This window comes from Tachypleus tridentatus, chromosome 2 (genome assembly GCF_004210375.1).
Source record: "Tachypleus tridentatus isolate NWPU-2018 chromosome 2, ASM421037v1, whole genome shotgun sequence".
Taxonomy (NCBI): domain Eukaryota; kingdom Metazoa; phylum Arthropoda; class Merostomata; order Xiphosura; family Limulidae; genus Tachypleus; species Tachypleus tridentatus.
The window spans coordinates 119,183,098-119,200,935 of record NC_134826.1 but is presented as its reverse complement, the minus strand read 5'-3'; the positions used below and the strand labels follow the sequence as shown (position 1 = coordinate 119,200,935).

At 32.5% G+C, this 17,838-nt stretch overlaps 1 protein-coding gene across 4 annotated transcripts in view; it reads left to right on the top strand.

Moving 5' to 3' along the window:
• LOC143244938 (josephin-1-like) overlaps nucleotides 1–17,838 on the top strand; it is a 34,956-nt gene that overhangs the window by 7,520 nt on the left and 9,598 nt on the right. For all 4 annotated transcript variants that reach the window (XM_076490523.1, XM_076490522.1, XM_076490524.1 and 1 more), the window contains exons 2-4: nucleotides 3,334–3,438; nucleotides 3,702–3,963; nucleotides 9,456–9,581. In XM_076490523.1, coding sequence (XP_076346638.1) covers nucleotides 3,761–3,963; nucleotides 9,456–9,581 — 329 coding nt within the window. In that variant the 5' untranslated portion in view covers nucleotides 3,334–3,438; nucleotides 3,702–3,760. The remainder of the gene's footprint in view (nucleotides 1–3,333; nucleotides 3,439–3,701; nucleotides 3,964–9,455; nucleotides 9,582–17,838) is intronic.

The window sequence follows — 17,838 nt, the reverse complement described above, 5'->3', positions numbered from 1 at the left end:
AGTGCAGTAAAACCTTTGCTGTGAAGAAGGGTTGGAGAGTTGCATTTTACAGTTAACTGATGTTATGAGGGCTTATACATAATTATCTTCAGGCCCTGAATAACACTTGGCAACTGAGCCTTCAGGTTAAGATATTTTTTATCCAATGAAAGTTGGTGAGCATGTCTAAGTAGAATTTAATACTTTTACTTCTTTAGTTTTTGTGTTATCTTTTTGCTTTTCTCCAACAAATAAGATTTTCTATTTGTGCCTTAAATTTAAATGGTAGAGGATTCTCTGTAAAATTAAAATACCTGTGTGAAAGAAACATTTTGATCTCAAACAAAACTACAGGTAATTGTTCTAAACTAAAACTATTGTTCAACAGCTTATTACCATAGGAGTGTTCTGAAAACTTCGAAAGTACCATTGTAAAATATATTTTTGCTTGCATGTAGTTCTAATATTTGGGCAGTTTTATAAACAACCTTCAAAAATAGTTCAGTGGTTAAACCATCATTGTAAACCTGTTGATAAATGGAAAAGTTTTCATATTGTATGTTGATAATGCTAGAGTATTTAGTATATAGAATCAATAGTTTCTGTTGTAGAGTTGTACTTATTTTAACCAATACTTTAATGAGCATCATAGAAAAATGTGTCAACAACTATTCCTCCTCTATTTTGGCTGTATAACATACAAAATGACAATCAAATAGCTTGAATTTCACTCAGTTTAAACATTTTCTTCCACATGTAAAACACTGAAAACAAAAGATTTAATGAACTTCACTGTTTTTTTCACATTTTGTTTTTGGTAATTTGAAGATATTTGAAACGGTATCATTTTGAGACTGAGATATACTTTTTCTTTATTTTATGATGTCTGGGGACTGAATAAGTTGTTACACGTTCTAAGGGAATATCAGTTATGATGTGTCATGTCAACTATATGTGAAGAAAAATAAATACTGAAAATAGTAGAAATTATTTGTGGTTAAATCCATCTAACATCTAAAGTTTAACATAAATGTTTGGTAATCTTAAGTTAAAACTTCACAATGGACATTTGGTTGTTATGAACCACTTTTGAAACAACTATACTTTTATATTAAAGCACCCTTAACAACATTCTAGGTAATAAAAGAATGAATACATTAAAATAACAAACATAAAAGTAAAAATTGTCAAATTGTGGGCTGAAGAGGTTGGCAAGTGACCATTTTTTCACCTGCCATAATCGTGTTGTTATTTGATGCAGTTTGAGACAAAGATATTATTAAGGTATAAAAACTAATAATTACTCAGCATACCTGGTCAATGAATCCCATAATGTCAGTGTGGCATTTGAAAATTGGACAGTTTATTCTATCATTGGAAAACATGTTTGTTCCAAGTAAAGCCAAAGAAGAAAAGTGCAGAAACTATAAAAAAAAATTGTAGTGATTCTTTTCATGAGAGTAACCACCACATGTACAAGTGAATCTGTGGCTTGAAAATTGCATAGGTGCTTAAAAGTGATGTTATAAAGGGAAATAACAAGAAAACCCTAACTCTTGAATATTACAAACGCTTGCATTACTAAAGTTATTGATTTTGTTAAAAATATAAAAAAGAAATTGACCTTAACACCACATGAATCTTGTTTTCTCTCTCTCTCCTTTTGCAATTTTGTATCTGGGAATCTCCAATTTTCCATTACTTTGAAATATTTTTGCCTCGAGTTTATTATCTTTGGCTGCTGTCTTCTCTCTTTGCTTCACAAATGATCACAATAAAATTCATTACTATATTATTCAGTGCATTTTCTTAGGAAACACAATTATGTGATGTGTGACAAAATGGTCTCTCGTGTATGCAATAAAGAACATGAGTAATGGAATTTGTGTGTGTGTGTCTCCATATGCAGATGTATGTGTAGAATAAGAAGGACTATATATATAGTCTTTGTTTTGATTTTTCATGATTGTCCACTTGTTTAACTTCAGTGTTTTGTATTTTTGCTTAGTAGATGGTGTATTCCAAATGCATTTTTGGGTGATATTACCACAAGCTTTAATTTAGTATGGCTATAGATGACTGACCTGGAATGAAAATTCATTAACTGATCATATGTTTGTGTAGATATAAATATTACTTGCTAACACCAGTAAAACAGCAACAACACTAAATCAGTTGCTTATTTATGTATTGTTTACAAAAGAGAATGTAATCTTGATCACATCTCAGGTTTTAGAGTTTTTGTTTAAATTATTTTTTATTTTTAAGGATTTAGGTGTGATTATTTATAAGTACTTTTAAAGTTCAGTTGAATGATCGTTACGTAAGATGCTAATATATTTATAGAAGCTATTATGGACAAGTTCATGAGTGAGTTTACATTTTGTAAGATTTTGGGGAGTTTTTGCTGTTTTGTTTCTTCAGAATTTATTGAAACTATTGTTGGATGAGTATTTTTTTCTAAAATGGTACATTTTATATGAGGTGGGTATGTTGATTGTTTTGATCAGTGAAAAAATGTTATGTTTTAAAGGAAGTTTTGAACATATTATTAATTATGTCCTGTTTACAGTAGAGTAGTTGCATTCTAGTTTTCTAACTTAAATTCACTATCACTTTTTTAAAAGTAAAATGCAGGCTTAAATGTGGTTGTTTAATACAGGATATAAAAGCATGAGTGACAGTGTAGACATGGACTTTTTCATGTATTGTTTTTTTTTTTCAGTGAATTACAGTGTAGTGGATGAAAGTTATGTTTAAGTGCAAAAATTATTTCTGTTAGGAAACAATAACATAATTAAAACAACTTACAGTAAAATATTAATTATAAGCTTGATATTTAAAAAAATCAAATAATTGTTTGGTTTAAGCTCTTATGATATTGTAGGTATTAATAACATTGCATTTATGATTTGTGTGCTTAATTCCCTTATTTATCTTCTCAGATATAATCCATTTATGAATGCTTATTTTAAATTGTGTTTTCAGGCTTACCTGTACAGTTTACAGAGTACAACTAACAATTATGAGTATGTTTTAAAGCTGTACAAGTTATAATGATAGTGATTTAGGCCAACAGTTTACCTTACTGATAACTGATGTAATAATCACCATTGGTTCAACATATAATCAAAAAGTTATATAGGTACTGTAAATTTAAACTATCATTGCATAACTTTATCATCACTCTTATATAGTACTTATTTTGATTGTCTTTTTTGTTCAGGTTAAAATTTATTTGAAGGATGATTTAATGTTTACTAAATAATATGAAACCTCCTTGAATTTATATTGTAGCTAATATTATCTGTAAAAACATGTTATTCAAATATAGTTTTTTTTGTTTATTTTCAGCATGATTGATGAAGATCTAATGAAAAGGCTGAATAATATAGATTAAAGAGGTCATGGTAAACTATTAAAACAGTTTCTCCACAATATTTTGTACTTGGATAGAAGGTATCTCATTTTTTTATCATTATATTATTGTTTGAAATTGAGCCATTCAGATGTTTAGTTGTAGCAGTTAGGATATTTTTCAAGAGTTTCAGATGTGGGATTTGTTTAAAAGAATAAACTAACTTCAGTGGTGTAAACTATTTTTAGTGTTGAATCTGTTCAAAGCCAAACTGTATATGAAAATTTCAGTTCAGCTTTCAATATCAGTCTTTACTATCTTAACAATCCTTAGCATACTTAGTATGTTTATATTTTTTCTACAGCTGTCCATGTTTTTACCAACTAAGTCAAAAGTGTTTTGGCTCTTTCTGAGGTTATACCAATGTATCAGTCTTGCCTGAATTTCGTAGATGCACTTCTTGGTAAAGATCATAAAAATAGTTCAAGAAATGATGATAGTCATGCGACAGAAAGAGTTTATCATGAACGTCAAGTGAAAGAGTTGTGTGCCCTGCATGCTTTAAATAACTTGTTTCAAGATGGTAGTGCCTTTTCTAAGCAAATGCTAGACAATATTTGTCATAGGTAAGAATGTTTTTATTTTCAAACAGTATACTTTTAGTTTATTCTAAAACCAAATATTTTTTCTAACAGATACTTTTTCCTTTTGAAAAACATTTATCCCTTCTAACCACTAGTTATAAAATGGATCAAGATGATAGTGCTTCACTATGTATTAAACATGCATAAAAGAAAACCAAAATGTGTATGTAATAACAGGTTTAAGGAAAATAAAGTTAAAATATAGGTTCACAAAAACATGTAATCAAAAGAAGAGATGTAAATGCAATTAAAGTAACAAATAATGCACGCCCCCACTTATAGAAAAAAACTAAAAAAAACATGTTTTCATAACTTTTTCCACCACTGTGTTATCATAATCTTTCTATTGTCATTTGCATTGTTTTAAATTTTAACTTTCTAATTATCCTTGGTTTAATACTACAACCCTTCTGAGAGTTACCATTTGGACATTTTTACAAAATGTTGTTTTCCCAGTATTTACCATCACCAAAAAAGCTAATAGTGTTTGTATTTAAAACATATTACATTGCAATTGGAAAATAATTAAGTATCTAGCTAATCAATTTTATATATATCATTACAATAGGATAAGTATAAAAATAATATTTATTAAAGTTTTGAGTTATCAGAATATTTTGCATTCACCACCATATTTACTAAATAATAAACTTACCTGATATGAGGATTATTTTATCTAGTGAACACAAAGAAGCAAACTTTATGTTTACAAACACTGAAACTCAAAAACCATTGTATATCTGTTGAAAAGTAGACACCTTAATTTCAAACAAAGCCACACATTAAGTTAGTTGTTTTGAACCTTAAGCAATCTCCAGTTACTTGACTTTCTTGTTTCATACTGTGTTTGTATGTATGTGTGTATATATAAACTCCTTGTACCCGATAATGAAAAAGCCATCTTCAGACATTCTACGTGCTACTGTTAAACTTCTAAAAAAGTTTTATTTCTTACTACTCTTTAAATTGTACGAGCTTTTCTTATCTAAGTTGTTTGATGTCTTATTGAAGAAATTCTGTATCTTTCAAATGTATATATATATATATATACACAAATACTTTCATACTTCACAAATAAATGGAACTAAAACCAAAGCTTACAGAAACTATAAAACAAACTTATAAACCAAGATATTTTACTGTTACATGACAGTCTTGTGTCTTGCTCAACTCAAATATATTTAAACTTTATAGTTGTTTCCAAAGATGTTTCATTGGTAGTGATAACTGATGTAGCACTATAACAAGATTTCAGCTGAGACTTGTATAAAAACTGGGAGAAGTATTTGAAAATCAAACTAAATTATTAATATAATCTGAAGGGTTAATAGATTTTTTAGCTAAAATAAATTCAATTCTTAGGATGGTCAGATTTTTTATTAAATATTGATAAGTGGTTTATTTACAGATAGAATTATTTGCAGTTGAGCAGAAGTGAAAATTTAATATTTTTTCTTCCTTAATTACAGTAAGTAAATGTGAGAAATTAAAAAAAATATAAATTGTAAAATATATTTTGAGTGAAAATTGTTCAAGTATAATTAGAATTAACATATGAAATTCATTTTGTCTCAAAACCTTTTAAGTGGTGAAAAAATATGAAAAGCCAGAGAAAATCCTGTCTTCAGGTTCCAGACACAGTTGTTTAGAATGAAGTTACTTTTTAATCCAAAACTTTATAAGTGGAAGTGTACCTTATGTGCAATGAAACTGCATTGTTTAACATTTATTAGTAATAAAAGATTTCACCTTTCACTCATATTTTGCAACAATACTGCTTGGGCTTTATCATTCTTGTTCTTTCAGACAATTCAACATTGTTTTACATGCTTGTGTGTGTTTAAATAATGTTGAGGCCTTAAATGTTTTATGCAGTTTTTTTTAACCAATCAAGGGAAGTTACTAATCATAACTGATTTAATTTACTGTGAAACATATTTAGCCAAAGTAAAAACCTTGTTTGTTTGATATTTTTCAAGTAATCTACATATAAAGTAAAACAATATAAAAGATTAGTATCACATACAGTTGGTTTGTAAGTTAAGACTGAGTCTTACTTATGAAGTTATCTTAAAATGTTTGAAAACTATTATAACAATGTTTCGGGACAAGGACTTGTTGACCCATATTAATAATCCCAATCTCTAAACTGATCTAAAACTATTAAAATATTAAAGCCAGCTCTTATTACTCATATACTTATGTTTTCTCATAAACTCACTTAAACTTATGACCTCCACAACATTTCAGAGATCCATCACCCTGTTAGGAAAATAACTGTCTTAGTTGAAAATGATTCTTGCCTGCCAAACTTTCCATTCAGATATGATTCTTACCTCATCACAAGATTAGCCATTTTTATTTAGTGCTGCCCTCTGTATGTAAACATTTTATTCATACATGCCATAAACTCCCTCTACCCCCTTTTTTTTATATTGAAATTGCAAGATTCAAATATAACTCATGCATCACCTCCTTACCAGTAGGAGTATGACATGCTGATGTGACACATGATTCCCTCTTCCAAACTATCATTTCTTGGTTTGCAGTGCTTCGATTCAGATACAACTTTTTGTGTGTTTAGTGCTTCATGTTTGACTCATTTTCCTTACATTGTGGTTGTGTTTTATATTTCTTTTCATTAATCCTGTTTCTTCTATTAATATTTATCGTTTAATTCTAATTTTCCTATTTCCACACTCAAATTTGGTGAACCTTCCTGTGCAATGAATTTTGAACTTAACATTACCATTTCAGGATTATATATGCAACAGGTTTTTCTATCAGGCCCTAAATGTGGGAAAACTGGTGGATTTATCTGCTTTCACATGCCAGGAGATGAATATTATGTGGGATAATCTTTGTTCTCAGACATCATCCAGACACCATCAGAACAGACTGATCCTATGCAGGCTAATGAGGGCTTTGATCATCTTTTTTTTTTCACTTCCATATTTTGTCTTTCCACTTTAAATCTAATAAGTCTGCTATGCCTGCTGTAGTCTTTATGGATTTTGTGTTTCAAGTTTGTGACATTTATCACTTTCCTCCATTTCTTACACACTTCGTCCTTTTTTATTGCATCAACGATTTTTCCAGCTCTTTTTGGTTTTACTTCCCTTGCCCAATATTCAAGTTCATGCTGATCACTTCACAGTTACGTGAGGGTACTAGCATGCTATGCCCTTCATGGTCTTCAGATCATTTTGTACTTTCCTACCATCATGCAATCTATTTTAAGACCACAAATTTTTAGATTCCTTAATGTGTATTTGGAGGGCAACTTCCAAATCATTTGTCAGATATTCTAACTTGCATCTCATCTGTACCAATCTTTATGGTATGTTTTTTCTATATACATTTCCTATTGTAAGTTTTCCAAAGATATTCTTGATCTTCTCTTCTTCACTTTAGCTTGCATGTTGTCTTGGACTCTACCATTACCTACATGGTTTTTTTATTGCTCAAACCATATAGATCATGATGCAGTATTGGCTTGGGTCCATTTATCTTTGAGATATTGTAGGGATTTACATATGGTCCCATTTCTGAGGCATAACAAAACAAAAAAACAATCTACCCTTACAAATATTGTAGTCTGTTTGTCTCGGTCAGATCTTCATATGCCTCCAGTTACCCTTTTCCATTCTTCCCCTTCCAAGCCCTTGCCTGTCCCTCCTATTTGGAGAACTTCTCATTGCTTCCTTAGATGCACAACTCTTATCACTGCCAGTATCAACAACTATCCCATGGGTTTAAGTCCAGTGGGAGCATGGTTGTTTGAGTTTTATCCTTACTGGTATTTCTTCATTAGTGATCAATGGGTACTTAGGTTCTGTTAGAAGGATTTGTTTTCCAGTTTCATTCTCCAGATCACTTTCCTCCTTACTGTTTCCTTTCCTCCTCCTTGAAATCCTGTGACCAGCCAGCATCTGTTTAAAGAGGATCAGGAATTGCTTTTGCAGAGGATCATTGAACTTTTTCCCCATTCTCCTCAGGGGTTTTATTCCCACCTTTTTGTTTTCTCCAAGAAAACTAGGGATAAGTGGCTGGTAATTGATTTATCTCACCTCAACCTCTTCGTTTTACTACTCTGCTTTACCATGCAGTCTTTTCTTACCTTGAGATGAGCAGTTTCTCCAGGGTTGTGGGTGACCACAATGAATGTCTCCAGTGCTTACTTACATATACCAGTATCATCTCAGTCTGGTCTTTATTTTCAATTTGTCCGTCTCAAAGTGGTTTATCAATTTTCCTTTGTACTTGCCTTGGCATCTTGCATATTTTACTGAGTAGTTTGGCTTTTGCTTGACATTCCATGCTCTGGTGTTGCAATTTCATTATTGTATGGAGGTGTGACTCATTCCAAACAGGACTCTGTCAACCATATGTGGCTGTTCTTTTCAGTGGTGGTTCAGGTGGGCTGGTTTATCACACTGGAGAAGTCCTTTCTCAGACTCATTCATTAGCTCATTTGCCTCAGTAAGATCCTCATATGCCTCCAATTATCCTTTTACATGTGTTATTTTATTCCTTTCCTCATGTGGTGGCACATATCAACTACATACCTTATCCCTTACATGTCATTTTCCCCCAGTACTGTTGGATTTTTGTTTCTTCTGTCCTTACTACGCTCATGTTTTTTTCTGGATATCTTATCCTCCCATGTGACCTACTCTTCCAGTAGGCCCTCCATTCCCTTATTTAACTCTGTTTGAACTACTTGTGCTCCATTTTTCACCTTTCCCTTAAAACATATTTTCCTCCTCCTCTCAGCATATGTATGTTGACAGTTGGATATTACAAAGGTCTCATCAGCTTAGGAGGGTTCTTCCTTTTCTTCAATTTCATTCATTCTATTTCCTGTCTTTACCATTAACCATAACCAGATAGATTTCTTTACCCAGTTAGGAATCTTTGTTGTTGTATTGCCTGTACTGCTTCCTCCCAGAGTTCATGTTCCCAACTCTTAATCCACTGGTAACCATTTAAGATCTTTCACTTTCTATCTTTACAAATTTACTCATGACCATGATTTCACCAGTAAAGGCATCATCAGGTACATATAAACATTATGCAATATTTGGATGTGATGAAAAAAAGGAAACTTTTAAGTAACAAAATAGTACAATTGAAACAGAATATGTTTATGTGATAGATTATATTAACATTTAATATTGTAGGAGTTATATTTCTGTTTTGTTTAATAAATTTGTAGGTAGTGGAAGATCAAATATAAGAGATTACATAAATTCTTAATGTAGATGTACTGTTTGTTTAGGATTAGAAAAGGGTGGGGTATGGGTGTAATCAATGCAGTGTGTATAAAATAATTATATTATTTAAACAATAAAAATGTAGGTAATTACAGGAAGCTCAAGTATTTAAAAAATGTATACAAATGTTTGATTTTTGCTTATTATCGTAACTCTATGTTTCTGAAATTTAAAAGTTGAATTTTTTCTTTTCTGTAGCCTTTCTCCAGATAATGTTGTCAATCCTCATAAGAGCATGTTAGGCCTTGGAAATTATGATGTAAATGTATTGATGGCTGCTTTACAGAAGAAAGGGTATGAAGCAGTGTGGTTTGACAAGCGAAAGTAAGTACTTTGATTAATAAAGAGTTTTGAGCTGAAAAAACATGTTCTTGAATTGTCATGTTTTAATTATGGTTCATGTTTTCTGGTTTTCAATTTGTTGTTTTATCATTAATAAGATTTTACTCTTAGTTTGGTAGTTTTCTTTGAGTATTTCAGATTTGTAATGGATTTGACATTTTCTTCTTTATTATGTAAGATATACAGTGGACCTAAAGTATATTTTAATCATTGTTTAGAATGTCCTCAGGGCTGTATATGTTTTGATCATTATTTGAGATATGGTTGATTGCATAATATTTTGACTGTTGCTGTTTCTGATAACAACTGGTAGGCAATTATTGATAATGTCACATTTTGAAGTTTTTTTGATATCTAATAACTAATATATTACGAAGAATAGTGTAATTTTCATTCTAATATGGTGTCTTATTACCTTGGGCCCTTCAGACCTCATTGTATAAAATCAAAGTAATATTAATTACAAAAACGAGCAACAAGACTTTTAAAGCTGTGTTAGCTGAGAGTGTTTATGACATCACAGTTAAATACTTAATTTTTTTTTACAAATATTATCAAATCTTTACATTTTCTATTTTATTTGTAAGCAAGAATAAAGCATGCCAATAAATTTAGACAGATCAGGCCTTGAAACATGACTCATAAAATGGAAAATACACTAAATTGCTGACACTGATCAGCACATGATGAACTATGTACCACCTCCTTCAAGCCAGTATATAGGTGTCACATGATTATTGTTAGAATTATATTGTTCATGTAAGACAAACATAATACTCATTTGGTGGAAATCCAAGATCATAAAATTGTTGATAGTGTAAAGAATATAGATATTTTTAAAGTTTCCTAATTCCATCTACATGAACACTTAAATAACTAACAGCATTTATAGTTTATGTTTCTATTTAATTACTGCTTAAAATTCTTTAATTAATTTGATTAATTAATTAGTTAATTATCATGTGGTGTGATGACTGATACACATAAAAATACTCTTGGCAGCAAATACAATATTTCTTAGTAGTTATTGTTTTAAATGTGTATGCATTATCATACAAGAAAAATTATGGGCTGAACACCATGTTAAAATATTAAGGTTTTCAGTTTGAAATGTTCTTTGTCAGGAGGAATTACAGCAATAAAATATGATATTTAAATGTAATTCAGTGCAATTATGTGGGAAAACTACAAGGTATACAGTTTTGTTAATGCATGAAATGACATGAGAGTGGTCTTAATGATAATGTGCTTGAATCTTTGCCTTTTTGGCTGCCATGGTGATACTTCATAATGTTTATTCATCAGCCAATGAGGTACAAGTTGACTTGTTGTCTTACTGACAACTTGAAATAAGTTCAGTAAGATTTGTTACATGATGGAGATTTTACTTCTTTCCAAAGTATGCTATTTGGGAGAAAGATGTAATATACTATTTATTTTATTATTGAACTGAAGTAGTGAAGTATACCTAGGGGCCCTAATGATTTAGAATATTTAGATTTTGTTAATAATTTGTTCATTCTCTCTTTGACAATCCCTTACACTTGAGGAGGATTGTCTTCTATTATGATCTTATCTGTGTCCAGAGATTGCTCTGAGGCTGGTCTGAAACTGACAGACTGTTGCTACTTGGGTATATAATCCTAAGTGGAATTTGTGGTTCTGGATTGTTGATCTGATCCATGACATGCTGATTATGCTGATTTTATTTTTTGTTCTTCTGTGGTTATGAAATGCTGAGATGTTTGCAATAGATTCCTGTTCCATGTCAGATGTGCTTCATGTTGGTCTTGAGGATATCTTTGAAGCTGTTTTTCTGCTCTTCTCTCTAGTTTATGTCATTAGAAGATGATTCCTTGGGAGATACATGATTCTTGACAGTATGAGATTGTTATCCATTGACAAAAGGACCAAGATGGTCACTTAGAATTTATTTTAAAGGCTTGTTTCTTAGGTTTGTTTTTGTCTTGAATTGTTGTCTTTAGACAGCTGATATGTTAATGTATGGTAAGGAAGTATAGCATGGCTGGTTACCAGTACTTATTGTAATTTGCTGCTGGAACATCCACAGTGTTAACCATGCAAAATACAAATTATACATTATAAAAGGGGAGTGTCAGATGTGAGGTTATGTTTGAGGATTGCCAATTAAAGGATTTTCCTTGTACGTTTTAATAATATATATTTTGTTGTTACTGTTGGGGAAAGGATTCTGCTACTGTAGGTGTCTATAACTTGTTGGCAATAAATGCAAAGATGAATGAACAGGACACATTCCACTTGCTTTCAAAATAATTATGTGTGTATGTGTGTGTGTGTGTATTTGAACTAGTTAAACACATGTACAACAAATTCTTTACACTATGGAGGTCACAGACATTTCATAAACACTAGAGTTTTATTTTTGCTAAAAGTTCACTGATGCATATTCATTTACCATAGAATTTCAGTTGACAGGCCAAACTACCTTCTTCTCTTTCTATTGCATTAGTGTTCTATGCATGATTCACTTACAAATGTAGTGCAAGTTATTGCAATTGTGTACTGCTCATCCAGTTGTCAGAACTTATTTCACATATCATCTGTTCTTTTTGTTAAAAATTACTCAGTCTGGTTCGATTACTTTATAACCATACTGTGATGAAATAAATTCTTCTTTTCTTTTTTTTCTACTACTAGCCTTACACTAACATATTAAATATTAGGCCTTTCACTTTTACAACATTTAACTTCACATCAAACTTTTCCTTGACCATGACTTTAATCTCTTTTGCTGTTGTCTGTATGCTGTTTTTGCTCTTTTCATCCTATTTATATATTTATCACTTAATTGTCTGTCTGCTTTTATAAATCTGTTTTCTTGACATAAGTTAATATTACCTACACAAAACAGTCTTATATCATGACAAAGGAGTGGAGTCACAGTTTTGTGTTTTACTTGCATTTCAGTGTATTTCATGTTATTACTATACTATTTTCTACTGCTTTTACTGCATTCAGAAAAGAATAATAAAATGTTGATTTAGTTTTTTTTTAAGTTTGCGTTGTGTTAAAAACAGGAAAATAGATGTCTGAAAATTATAGTTTTAGAACTTGTTTTTCAGTTAGACTGTACAAATGAGTGACCTTTAAGTTTGCAACCTTATTTCCATTACCTGCAGTTTGCTGTGTAACTGAGGGAAGAAAGAATGTTTCAGATGCTACATTAAGAATTATATAACCTGAGAATTCTGAAGGAAACTGTTGACTACTATGTTGTTATAAAAGAATGTGGTAATTAGGGAATTCTTAGAAATGAAAAGAATTCCCACTTCTTGATATGTCCCCTCGGTGTGGATTCCTGTACGTGGTGAGGGGACCTCCCAGGGAAGGTTCTGTTCTGTCTGGTTACCTTCTCTGGGACCTAAGCATCCACTCACGTGTTTGCCGTGCGTGGCAACCCGTGAAGGGGAGTAGTGGATCCTGGTGGTTGAGAGGTCCAACCCTAACACACCACTTTGGCCTTGAATTCCTGTAGACGGGCAGCATTTGGGTGGCCCCCTTGGGTCAATAGGCTGGACCACTTGGGCTAGAGTCAACCAAGTACCAGTGTTGGAAGTTCTCAACAGGTGTTGTGGACATTGTGCCTGATGCTGGTGTTTGTGTATAGTGCTCACGAAACCCTGGCGTTGCTGCATTGTCCTTGCATTATATTATACAAGCAGCTGCTCAGTGTATTCCTAAAACCTCAACACATTTTCCACGATATCCTTGTTCGTGGTGGAATCCTGCTTGCCACTTAGCACGGAAGGCTCAAAAACAGGCCTGGGATACTTTTCGTAGATATCCCACACTTTCAAACTGCATCACTTTCCAAACGGGCCTGTGCACATGCTAGGTGGGTAAGATGTCAAAGCCAGAAGGAATCTTGGATTAAGTTCACAACTAGCATATATTCTACCACCAGTTCCAAGGTCATATGGGACAGGATCGATGTTCTATGTTAAAGGTATATCGTGCTCTTATTCGATCAAAACTCGACTATGGATTAATGGTTTATGGCTCTGCCTTAAAGATGCTGGACCCCATTCATCACCAAGGACTTTGACTTTGCACTGGGGCTTTCTGCACCTCTCCAGTTCAAAGCTTATACATTGAATCTCATGAACCTTCTCTGCACCTTGGCCTTTGCGACTATCTTTACTCTATTCTTTGAAACTTCATTTCTTACCAAAGCATCCCACCTGGGGATGTGTTTTCCTTACTCAGTGGGCCGTACTTTTTCAGAACAGACGATCTGCCATTGCTCCTTTTGGCCTTTGCATTCAGGTGCAATTGGATGAATTGGGTCTATCCTTGGATAACATTGCAGAATCTACAGGTCAGCCCATCCCACCATGGCTTATTACAGCCTCCAAGTGTGACCTTTCTTTCAGTCATCTGAAAAAGGCTGATACTCCAGTTTGGAAGTACTGTCTTTTTTTTAATGAACATCTTTCAAACAATCATTCCATTCCAATTTATACAGATGGTTCCAAATCAGGTAATTCAGTGGGCTCTGCCATGGTTTGCTGCAGTTTGGTGGTTGCGTGCAGAATCCCCTCTACAGCTTCTGTGTTCACTGCTGAACTGTATGCCATATCTCTTGCCCTGGATCATTGCACTGCACTATTTATACTGACTCACTTAGTTCTATACTGGCCCTGGAATCACTACATGTTGGCTCACACCCTGTTCTCACTGATATTCAAAACCAACTGGCCCATTTCTCATTAACTGCTACTTCTATCCAGATTTTCTGGATACCAGGCCATGTTGGTATTTGCAGGAACGAGCTTGCAGACACGGCAGCTAAATCTATCTGCTCAGGCACTATCACCACTGTGCCTATTCCGTACATGGACTATGGACCTGTATTCAAGGCTTGGCTCCGTGCCAGCTGGCAGTCCACTTGGAGTGAGCAATGCGACAACAAGCTTTTTCAAATGAAACCTTATATTGGGCTTTGGCCATCTAGCTTCCATAAGGTTTGGAAGGAGGAAGTTGTTCTAACTATACTATGCATCATTTTCTTTTATCTGGAACTGTTGCACCAGTGTGTAGTTTGTGTAACACTCAAATCACTGTAAGCCACATTTTACTTTCTTGCCATTGTTACGACTCTCAACGATGGCAACTATTTTAAACATGTTTTTCCTATGGTTTATCTGTAACATTGGACAATGTTATTGGTGATGGTGACACTGTCCACCTTGATAAAGTTTTTAGTTTTTTAATGGCCATTAAACTTTTTAATCTCATTTAAGTGTTGGATATTTATTCATTACACTTTTTTAATTGTGGTTCCCTTTTCAAAGTTTTAATCTCTAGTTCAATTTGAAATTGTAAAATGGCCAGAACATTAACTTGACACCAGAACTGGAAAGGCCAACTTCAGGTGACTAACACTGCTGTTTGAACTACCCGTTAGTCGTCCTGGCGAGTTGTTATTCCAATTTTGCTGCATGTCTTTTAAACTTTTATTACTTTACCCTTTGGTACTGGCCATAATGACACATAATCTGGAACCAGGACTGGAAAGACCAACTTCAGGTGACTGACGGTGGTTCTGGTACTTGCCTGTTAGTTTTCCTGGCGGTTATGATCATTACCATTCTGCTACTGGAAGTCATTTACAACTTTATAGACTGGATGTCCACATCAGTTTCATGCAATTTTCTGTTTTTAATTACTCTTTTGTTTTTACCTTCGTTTACTTTTACAAATTTTACTACATTTACTTTATTTTATCTTTTTACTGGACATTTGGCTGCTCATTATTACAGTTTTGCTCTATGTCTTTTAAAACTTCTATTATTTTACATTTTGATAATGGCTGCTATGACACATAACCCAGAACCAGGACTGGAAAGGCCAACTTCAGGTGACTGACGGTGGTTCTTGAACTTACCTGTTAGTCTTCCTGGTGGGTTATGATCATTACCATTTTACTAGAGAAAGTATTTTACAACTTCTTTTACTCTGCTTTCTTTCTTAACATTGTAAACTAGGTGTCAACATTGGATTTATGCTTTTTTCTGTTTTTCAATGATGTTTTGTTTTACTTTCATTTCCTTTTCTATATTTTACTACATTTAATTTGTTTTTACCTTTTTACCGGACGTTTGGCGCAGATAACCTAGCTGCTTTGTGCCATAAAACACTAAATCAACCAATCAATCAATTCTTGAAATGTAAACAGTTATCTAAATAATATATTTTTTATATTATAATTTCTGTTGCAAACAATATCTGTTATTTTCATTTACCTTTTTGTGTGGTTACATATCACATTATCTCATACTACCCTTTTATTATGTCACCACATGTTAATGGTTTGAACAGAAAAGGTTAATGTGCACATTTATGACTTTGTCATTACATTTTGTTTTCAAGTTGAATGCTTTGAATTTCCTTTTTCATCCTGCATTTAAAGATGTCAAGTTTTTGTGACACATTACTCGTTTTAATGTTAAGTACCACAAATTAACAACTGGAAAAATGGAAAGTCCAGTTACAAACCTTGTATGAATTTTTATGGCATGCTTATTGTGAAGAATAACATGTTCAATATTAATTTTCTCATTTCTTCCCTTTTTTTTTTTATCTGTGGTTATAGTAAATTCAAAGTTACCAGTGCTGGTATTCTCTCTTGCTGGTGTTTCTGGATTTAATGGTATCTGTTAAACTTTTAGTGAGAGCAATGCCAGCACTTGTTAATTTTTCATTTCTTTAATGTTTTTGTACAAATAGCATTGTAATATATTCAAATTATCTTGAGAATTATTTCGAGGTGTTAGTTTGTAATTGTTTGTTAAAGGAATTGTTAATTACCAAGTGACACTAAACATCATATGGTACAGAAACTATGGTAACAGCACAACACTGAAAAATACTTTGTCCTGGACATAAATCTTAAAATGAGTATGTATTATAAAACAAAAATATTACATTTTCTAAGTAAAGAAGCAAGGCTTAACTATATTGACAATTGACAATTTTACCATTTGCAACACAGTTTTAAGATAGTTCTTTCTGCTTTAATTTCCATTATTGAATTAACTATTAAAACTTTCTCCCACCACTCATACTAATCTATCATTACATCACCATCTATTACTGAACTAGCTCTTTTAAACTTTTTGCCATTTTCCATGGATCACACATTTTCATTGAGAAAGGACTGTCGTTTTAGTATATCAATAAAAACTAATGTACAGACATTTGGGAAATGGTCTGCCTACATTACATAGTCAATGTCATCATCTATTTTTTCTTATTTTTTAAATTTGGGTGAACTGTCATGAGTTACTTGTCCCCATTACCTTTCCATTATTGCTTCTGAAAATGGGAATGAACATACAGTAAAAAACAGTTGTTTTTTTTAAATTTCTTCAACATACAGTGCCACACCAGATTATCTACATCCATGAATGCAAAGAAGATCCAACTGCTCAAAAAGGAAATTTATTGAGTAGGTTGATTAGTAGTGTAGAATATGTAAAAAAATCAAAATATTGTGAAGTGGACATCTTACATGAAGTAGCTAGTATATTAGGCTGCTGGAAGTGTAAAACTTATCAGTAGAATAATTGCAATATATAGTTACACATGATCTGTTATGGATAAGAATATTCTACAGTGTCAGAAACTTTACAGCACTATACTTATGAAATATTTTCTGGTATGCTGAAAATACTGTAATATTGGGACATATTTCCCTATCAAGATGAATTCTCTTCAGCTTACTGCAAACTGCATACAGTGCAATTTTGTGCAAACAGACACATTCTGTGAAGTCTTTCAATGAATGGAGTGATTTGTAAGAACTGGAATATGCAACACTCCCCAGAATGCTTGATGAATAGTTACCAATTTTGTAAGCAAGTAGGCACTACCTTAGACAGTTTTAAAATGATAACTAGTTAAGGTCTGTAGTAAGACAAGTAAGCAGTCTGATTGTGATTGGTTTGTCAACTGAGAAAAGTGGGAGATATGTTATAGGTTGTACTTTACATGTGGAGGTGTGGTATTCTCAGGTTATGCTGATTTCTGTAAAATGTTTTGGCAGGTCCAGTTTAAAGTGGGAAGATCAGCAGGATGAATTATGAAGTGAATTTGAATTTTTCTACAAAGTTTTTAAGCAAAGAAATACAGAGATAGGAGATAGTGTGTAACACAGTGTGAAAACATTTTATAGAAGAAACATAACATTTGTGTG